An 8,562-nucleotide genomic window follows, 5' to 3' on the forward strand; every position below is an offset into this window, starting at 1 on the left:
AGACAGCATATATATGGGTCTTGTTTTTGTATCCATTCAGCAAGCCTGTGTCTTTTGGTTGGAGCATTTAATCCATTCACGTTTAAGGTAATTATTGATATGTATGTTCCTTTGACCATTTTCTTAAATGTTTTGGGTTTGTTTTTGTAGGTCCTTTTCTTCTCTTGTGTTTCCCAGTTAGAGAAGTTCCTTTAGCATTTGTTGTAGAGCTGGTTTGGTGGTGCTGAATTCTCTTAGCTTTTGCTTGTCTGTAAAGCTTTTGATTTCTCCATCGACTCTAAATGAGATCCTTGCCGGGTAGAGTTATCTTGGTTGTAGGTTCTTCCCTTTCATCACTTTAAGTATATCACGCCAGTCCCTTCTGGCTTGTAGAGTTTCTGCTGACAAATCAGCTGTTAACCTTATGGGAGTTCCCTTGTATGTTATTTGTCATTTTTCCCTTGCTGCTTTCAATAATTTTTCTTTGTCTTTAATTTTTGCCAATTTGATTACTATGTGTCTCAGCGTGTTTCTCCTTGGGTTTATCCTGTATGGGACTCTCTGCGCTTCCTGGACTTGGGTGGCTATTTCCTTTTCCATGTTAGGGAAGTTTTCGACTATAATCTCTTCAGATATTTTCTCGGGTCCTTTCTCTCTCTCTTCTTCTGGGACCCGTATAATGCGAATGTTGTTGCGTTTAATGTTGTCCCAGAGGTCTCTTAGGCTGTCTTCATTTCTTTTCATTCTTCTTTCTTTATTCTGTTCCACAGCAGTGAATTCCACCATTCTGTCTTCCAGGTCACTTATCTGTTCTTCTGCCTCAGTTATTCTGCTATTGATTCCTTCTAGTGTAGTTTTCATTTCAGTTATTGTAATGTTCATCTCTGTTTGTTTGTTCTTTAATTCTTCTAGGTCTTTGTTAAACATTTCTTGCATCTCCTTGATCTTTGCCTCTGTTCTTTTTCCGAGGTCCTGGATCATCTTCACTGTCATTATTCTGATTTCTTTTTCTGGAAGGTTGCCTATCTCCACTTCATTTAGTTGTTTTTCTGGGGTTTTATCTCGTTCCTTCATCTGCTACATAGCCCTCTGCCTTTTCATCTTGTCTCTCTTTCTGTGAATGTGGTTTTTGTTCCACAGGCTGCAGGATTGTAGTTCTTCTTTCTTCTGCTGTCTGCCCTCTGGTGGATTAGGCTATCTGAGAGGCTTTTATTTTTATTTAGGAATTTTTTGTTCTCCTCATTTCCCATTTTTTCTACCCATGATATGCTATCATAAAAGAAATGTTACCTACTAAATATAGAAAATTAGAGAAAGCAAAGCATATCATTCAGCACAAGTACTAATGTAAAATCATGTCTTACTTAGTCATATTGACTTCAACCAGTTTTAGTCTGAAAAAAGTTCATTGACTGTTATTATGCACTTTAAAAACTTAGAAATAAGCGTATTAATGTTTATATGCACATAGCATAGTTTTATTATTGCATATAACATTTAAATTCCTAGTTTGATCTATTTGCAGGTAAACTCGTTTGTGATAATTCATAATCATTATTTGTATGATTTCAATTGAATCAATTTCAAATTGGTTGTAAGGTGGTTATATTACTGACTAATCCTTTATTTTGATTATTAGTGTAATGCTGCACTGTCTGTGAGTTTGAAAAGACTATTCCAAGTCAGTTCTTAAATAATGATATCTAAGACATCCAAATGCTGTAGGTGGGGAGGAGAAACTTCTCCACCCTCTTAAGTTTAGTGGCTGGGACCTACAAATTAAACTTACAAAAGAGACATTAACAGGAGAAAAGATTTATTTCATATGCATTTGGGTAAGGAGGGGCTCACAGCAGGTAAATAAAAGCCCCAAAGAGGCAGTTACACCCAGGGGCTTTTATGCCATTTTAATAAAGGGTGTTAAAGTGTGCACAAGAGACAAAGGAAAAGGGAGTCTAGGCTTCTGAGGGAGGTGGTAAATTGTGGGAAGGTGATTAGGAAATGTATAGTAAATAAGGGTTGTTTAGTAAGGGTTATTATGCAGATTCAAGTCATCTTGGGTGTCTCTCAAGTCTTTCTGTTTTCCTCCTTCTGCTTTGGGAGAGGAGGACACCTTTACAAGGGGAAATTAAATCTGTGCCCTACTTTTAGGCTGAAATGTGGAGGGCAGATTGCTCCTCTTGTGTTTGCTCTTTCTTAATTGCCTTCAGCTCAAAATAATCCTTATGCTAAAGAGGCATATCTTGGGGTGGCATATTCTGATCCCCTTCACTATCTAGATATGAGAAAAGAAGAATTATTTTAAATTTGAGTTTTATTTGACATTCCCGTTATAAAAATGCAGAAAAGATATAATTGGTGTGTGAATTTTATTTTGGACTTACTGCTTATTGTAACAGTACTGTATTAATCAACAGTGTTTACTTAATTTCTTTTAATTCAAGATTCTTTTGTGTAAAGGAAAATAATTATTCAGCAATATAAGGCCAAAATCAATTATGTCATCAAGATGATTACTTAGGTAATCAATGGAAACATATTGTGGACTAATGCAGGAGTATCAAATAAATAATCAGTATTTGTCTTGGGTTGTAACACTATTACTGAACCAAACTTGGGTCCACTCACCCACATAGCAAAGCCAACTTATTGACACTGGGCTGTGGTAAAGAGAAGTACAACGTTTATTGCATGGCTAAGCAAATAGAACGGGCACCTCATGGTCAAAAGAACCGAACTCGCTGATGGCTTTCAGGGAAAGTATTTTAAAGGCAGCATTTTGGGTGAGTGCTGCAGGGTGCATGGCTTTCTTCTGATTGGCTGGTGGTGAGGTCATGGGGTGGTGTTTCAAGAATTTTAATCATCAACCCTCTGATTCCAGTCAGTCTAGGGTCTGCATGCTTGTGGTCAGCACATAGTCACCATCCTCCATCTGTGTATGGGTCTTAGTTCCTGCAGAACAACTCAAAAACATATGTCAGATTGTTGTGTATATCCTTTGAGGAGGAACTAGGACTCTATTGCTGAACTATGTTTGTTGACTGCTTTTCCTCTGCATTTCTTCACATCCCTAATTAGTAACTGTTTGAGTCTGTTCCTTGGAACTCAGGAAAGGGCCTGGGAGACTGAAGCCTTTTTCTACAAACAAGAAATGGGGGTTATGGAGAAGCTTTTGTACCTGGGAGGGCCCTGCTCAGTTTCAACACCATTGGACTGCCACACCACTTGGGGCCACCACCAGCCCCTCAGCCTTCACTACTTGTCCAGGATTTTCATCAATGAGTAGAGTGTATTCAAGAACTTTCCTCTTTTTACCTCAGTCACATAGGCCTGATAAAGTATTTTACCTTCAACCACCTGCAAAGATCTCGTGATTTGACGGAAAGGCCATGATCTCGTCTTCTCAAAATGTTGGGGGCCCCCATTCTAATGTGTCTGAGACTCCACTGTTAGGTTGTATGGAAGTTAATCTTGATTTCTGTTTCTTTAAAGGTGACGTTCTTTATTAAAAAAATTTTTTTACAGACACTACTAAAGTCCCTTTTTTGCTATTCCCTTGGGCCCCTCAGTTCAGTTACTTCCCAGCTTCCTATAGGTACCATTTGAATTTGGTATATATTTTTCCAGATATCTCTCTATGCTATAAATATATATTATTGCATGTGCATGTGCTTTTCCTAAGTGGTGTCATACTGTATTACTTATTTTATAGCTTATAACTATACTATTCAATAGTTTGTCTTGGTGACCTCTTCATGTTAGTTCCTGTAGTTCTACATCATTCCTTAAAACCATGCATGTTATTTATACTATAAAGCAGTTTAGTTATTCCCCTATTGGTATATATTTACTTCCATTTTTAAAATGACTGTGAACAGTGCTTCAGTGAACATTCTTATATATGTTTTCATGTGTACATGTGCGAGTGTTCCTGTACAGTAAATACTGAGGGTTTGCACATTTTTAGTTTGAATAGACACTGCAAAATTGTTCTTCTGGATAACATTTCACCATATAATACTGTAGAACCGTAAATTAATTATTTATGACCTAAACATTGAATTTTTTTCTCAAAAGCAAAAGTTTGCTTTCAAACAAAAGTTGATGCATGACCCTACTCTAATAAGCTCTGGACCTAAAAATAGAATAGCCATCCTCTGTAGCTATAGGGACCAACTGGTATATTTTTAGTGCACTGAGTTTTATGAGCAGAGAAATTATGCAATAAGACCAAATCAGGTGGAATTTACTTTGAGAATATAAATAACCTGACTACAACCTCAGCAGACAACAGAAGATTCCTGAAGGGTAAAGTATTATTTAAATATAACGTTCAGGAAGAGGTAAAATCGTGTCTCTCCTACAGAAATGAAGATGAACATGTGTTAAAACTGTATTTTCTCACCACAACAAGAGAGAAGCCCGTGAGCTGCAACGAAGACTCGACGCAGCCGCCCCCGCCATAAAAATGTATTTTCTCATGTGATATGAGGAAACCAGGCAGATGTTAATAATCAGTTCAAAGGGAAAAGTCAAAATAGGAATTTATAGGAATTCAAGGAATGTTGAGATGAATTGTAGTTAAAGACAAAACCTGTTTTCCCCTGAGAAGGGGTAGGGAAGAAGTCAGTAAAACCACTACCACACAGGAAAAGTGTGTGTGTGTGTGTGCGCGTATGTATGTGTATCAGTTACCTACATCTTACAGAGTTCCAAAATAGCTCAAAGACAATGATCTGGGCTACATAAGCCAGCAGTGTATGCTGTATATCATGCATTTCATTGAAATACAAAATTTATTTATTCAAGACGAATAAATATCTCAAGTTCGCTGAAGCAGTACCAGACCTTGATGACCTGTGGATAGGTAACCTAGACTTGGTAGTCAGGCTCTGTGTAGAGGTGAAGGGAAGACAGTCACTGAAAGGATAGACTTTGAGTTTAGCTTTGGGAACTGCCATATTTAACTAATTCAGATGAGTCAGTGTCAAATAGACAGAGGGTTTGGGCCCTTCTTGCTATTCCTGAATAAGAATCCCAGTTTTACCTTAGGCTCTACCAAGAAACCTTGAACAAGTTCTCTAACCTCTCTGATTCTCAGTTTTCTTCATCAATAAAATGAGAATGATAATACTATCTTAATGAGGATGCAGTAGAATAATTCATCTCATTGTGAGGATTAAGTGATCTCCAAATGTAATTATAGCACAAAGCACAAACTCAATAAATGTAGTCCATGGTGTCACCTAGGTACCTCCTCGGGAAAGCTTATTCCATTCCTGTCAGGACCCAGTTTAAATGTCGTCTCAGAGAGGTCTTTCCTGACCATCCAACTTAAATACCTCGTTAGTCCTCACTTTTCTGTTACTCATTCTTATTTTCATTACAGCACTTGTGTTCGTTTGTTTTATTTCTTTAAACTTATTTATTGTCTGTCATCATTAGAAAGTCTCAGAAGAGTAATGACTTTTTGTCATATTACAAGTAGGACAATGCTTATCACTTATTTGCCACCAAATAAATGTTTCTTGAATGAACAGGGCAAATATTTTAAGTCTACCCTAGTAAAAATTCCTTAGAATCTATTCTCCTGGACCTTTCTTTAGGTACAATGAGCACACCAGCCATGAAAAGCTAGGGGAGATAAACTGTGGTGAGGGAAGAGCTGATGGGAGAACAGAAGGGCAAGATTATATGGAGATGTTAACAGAATGGAGAATATGGTGTAACAGGAAGGGAGAGGATGGGAGAGAAAGCCACAATCTGTTCTGACACAATCGTGGCATTAAGTTTTTGGATGTTTCATTTTACCTTTTGGATAAAGTGATGTAAGTATTTTTTCAGATTCATAAAATCCTAGAAATGAAAGATAATTTAGTCTGACTCTTTTTACACACACAGTGTTTTATAGATAAGAAAAAGGTCTGAGAGATGAAGTGACCAGTCCAAATGGCACAGTCAATCTGCTGATAGGACTGGGACCCCAGACTCTGATTTTTCTAATCTTATTCTAATTCTTTTTCTTAATATATGCTTTAGTTTGTCACATATTCAGAATGTTGAGTTATGTTCTGAACATTTCCATTTTCACAAATATCCTTTTTTCTCTTTCCCAATAGGTAGAAAATAGACCAAAGTATTACGGAAGAGAGTAAGTATGGATTATCAGAAAACATTTTGTAGATTGGAATGTATAAGAGAGACAGGTAAATGGATGCTTTTAGTAAAAAAATAAAAGCAAGAGGAAGGAGGTATTCAAGTTTGAATGAGTTAAATTATTTTTCTGATTGTAAATGTAATTGTTGTAGTTGGTGAAAATATAGAAAATAAAGATAAGTGTAGAGAAGAAAATAGCATGGGAAAATGTGTACGTGATAATGTTAAAGATGCAAGCCGTATATGTAAATAAATAATGCTAGATGTATATATATGAGGAAAAGTATATATTTGATTGTATGTGTTTATTAAGCATATAGATACATATACATACATGTATGCATGTAGTAAGGTATGGTGGTTTATTCTACATTTATACTTTTATTTTCCAAATTTTCTGTAAGTAAATTCATGCTACCCAGAAATAACTAATGTTAACAGTTTGAAGTATTATCTTCTGAAGATCTATTTTCTTAATGGTTTTTACAAAATTGAGTTATTATACATATACTTTTTATAGCCTGACTTTTCCATTTAATATTAATAATGAGCATTTTTCTATTTTATGAAAAATGTAATAATTTTTAAAGTCCTTAATTCTTCTGATTATTTAAAAAAAATAGAAATATAACCCTTCGAGGAAAAGAATAAAAATCACCTATAATCCCATCATTCCCCAAATAAAATCATTTGTTTTTCATGGCTGAAGATCATATCAGATAAACAATAATGTATATAACAAATATTTTTAAATTATCTAAAATTCTGTTTAAGTTTTCAGGACTCTTATGAGTAGAACCTAGGTGCTTAGGAGTTGAGGGGAGCCACTGGTGTTCTTTATGGTTATACCATAATTTAGTCATTTCTCTGCTTTTGGCATATAGGTTGACTTTAAACGATAGTATTAAAAGTAACACGGTAAGAAATACCTTAGTGCATTAATCTTTTTCTGGGGCGGAAATTTTGGGTCAGCTGGTATGAATAGTTTTAAGAGTCTTTAAATACCATCATCAAGTTGTGTTCTAAAATTTGTTTCCTTGAATGAGATTTTCTTCTGAATTAATTGAGTTTTTAAAAACAAGGAGATATTAAATTTTACTAACTTTATTAGTTGGTGTCATGTAAACTTAAAATAATATACCAATATGCTAATCTAATATATGTGTTATTACCACAGATAGGTTACTGTCTTCTTACTCCTACAGAATCAGAGTGGACCTGGTTTTGAAAGATTGAGGAATTTAAGGAGATAAGAAATTCTAGGAGCCCATTGTTAAACCTCCTTGTTCTAATTGTCATGATTTGAGCGTATGTACTACAAACTGCTTTAAGACTTAAATTGAGAAAGACCGAACCTCTCCCATGAGTAAAATTTCAAAAAGTTGCCACTTGAGCCCTCGTAAAGTTCTTAAATTATTAAGGTGCTATTTCAGGGCCTTTTCAAAATATCATTCCAAATTCAAGGGACTGTTGGGTTTTTTGTACCTTTAAAAGCTACGGTCTCATGTGAGCAGTTGTTCAATTCAGTTTTCTTTAAGTTAATGAAAGGACATAATATTTGTGTAAGTTCTTTATAAACTGTACATCACCATACGAATATAAGGTGGTTTTATATTTTTAATATTAATCATTAGTTACCACGGCTGTTTTTTAATTTTTCAGTGTTTTATGTCAGAATGTTATAGGTTGAATCTACTGTGTTTGTATAAGGAGTGTGTTATTTTTGTTTACTCTTCTTCCTCCTTTTTTCTCTGTTAATCAAAAATAGGGTTTTCGCAGGGAGTGAAAGCGAGTATTACAGTTGTTTGCTTTTGGCTTGAGTATGCGGTGGTGCAGATTATGCACATTATTGAGCAATCATGCCAATTAAGGGCAACCCAGGGTACCTGGAAAATTGCCAACTTAGACTCTGAGCCAAAATTTTTGGAGCAATGCCACTGGTGTGAAGAAAGGAAGTGGGACACATTGCTGAGTGTTTTTTAGCATGTCCATATGGTCAGGCAGCTACATAAGAAGGGAATTGTCCTCTTGAGACAGGTGGTTGGTCTTCGGTAGATGGATGTGAATTTTGATTCCGTGATTGTTAAATGGATTGGAGAGCTACTTCGGTGCTGTTCTTGTCACCACAGAGAAGCTGGCCCCGGGCCAGGCCCAGAGAAACACAAGCATAGTTAAACCCAACTGCTCCCCTTCAATTTTATGGCAGTACTTTGTCTAGAAATCAACAAGAGAAGGTGGGAGGTTTTGTTTTATCTTGTTTTATTGAAAAAGGTGGAAAGCATGCAGTTTCTGAATTGACTTTGTTTCTTAGGTTTCATGGCATGATCTCCCGAGAAGCAGCAGACCAGCTCTTAAGTGTAGCTGAGGGGAGCTACCTCATTCGGGAGAGCCAGCGTCAGCCAGGAACCTACACTTTGGCTTTAAGGT

General features: G+C 36.1%; 1 protein-coding gene across 4 annotated transcripts in view; it reads left to right on the plus strand.

Moving 5' to 3' along the window:
• The window catches only part of CHN1 (chimerin 1), a 178,027-nt gene that overhangs the window by 60,560 nt on the left and 108,905 nt on the right, over positions 1-8,562 (plus strand). For 2 of the 4 annotated variants that reach the window (XM_022570076.3, XM_089916645.1), the window contains 2 exons: positions 6,099-6,130; positions 8,447-8,560. In XM_022570076.3, the coding sequence (XP_022425784.1) occupies positions 6,099-6,130; positions 8,447-8,560 (146 nt within the window). Of the gene's footprint in view, positions 1-64; positions 6,131-7,340; positions 8,561-8,562 lie in introns of those variants that run through there. The other 2 variants (XM_089916647.1, XM_089916646.1) reach the window with 2 other exon arrangements.

Source organism: Delphinapterus leucas, chromosome 8, assembly GCF_059928025.1.
Source record: "Delphinapterus leucas isolate spDelLeu-1000000601 "Yukka" chromosome 8, BTC_Dleu_Yukka2, whole genome shotgun sequence".
Lineage (NCBI taxonomy): Eukaryota > Metazoa > Chordata > Mammalia > Artiodactyla > Monodontidae > Delphinapterus > Delphinapterus leucas.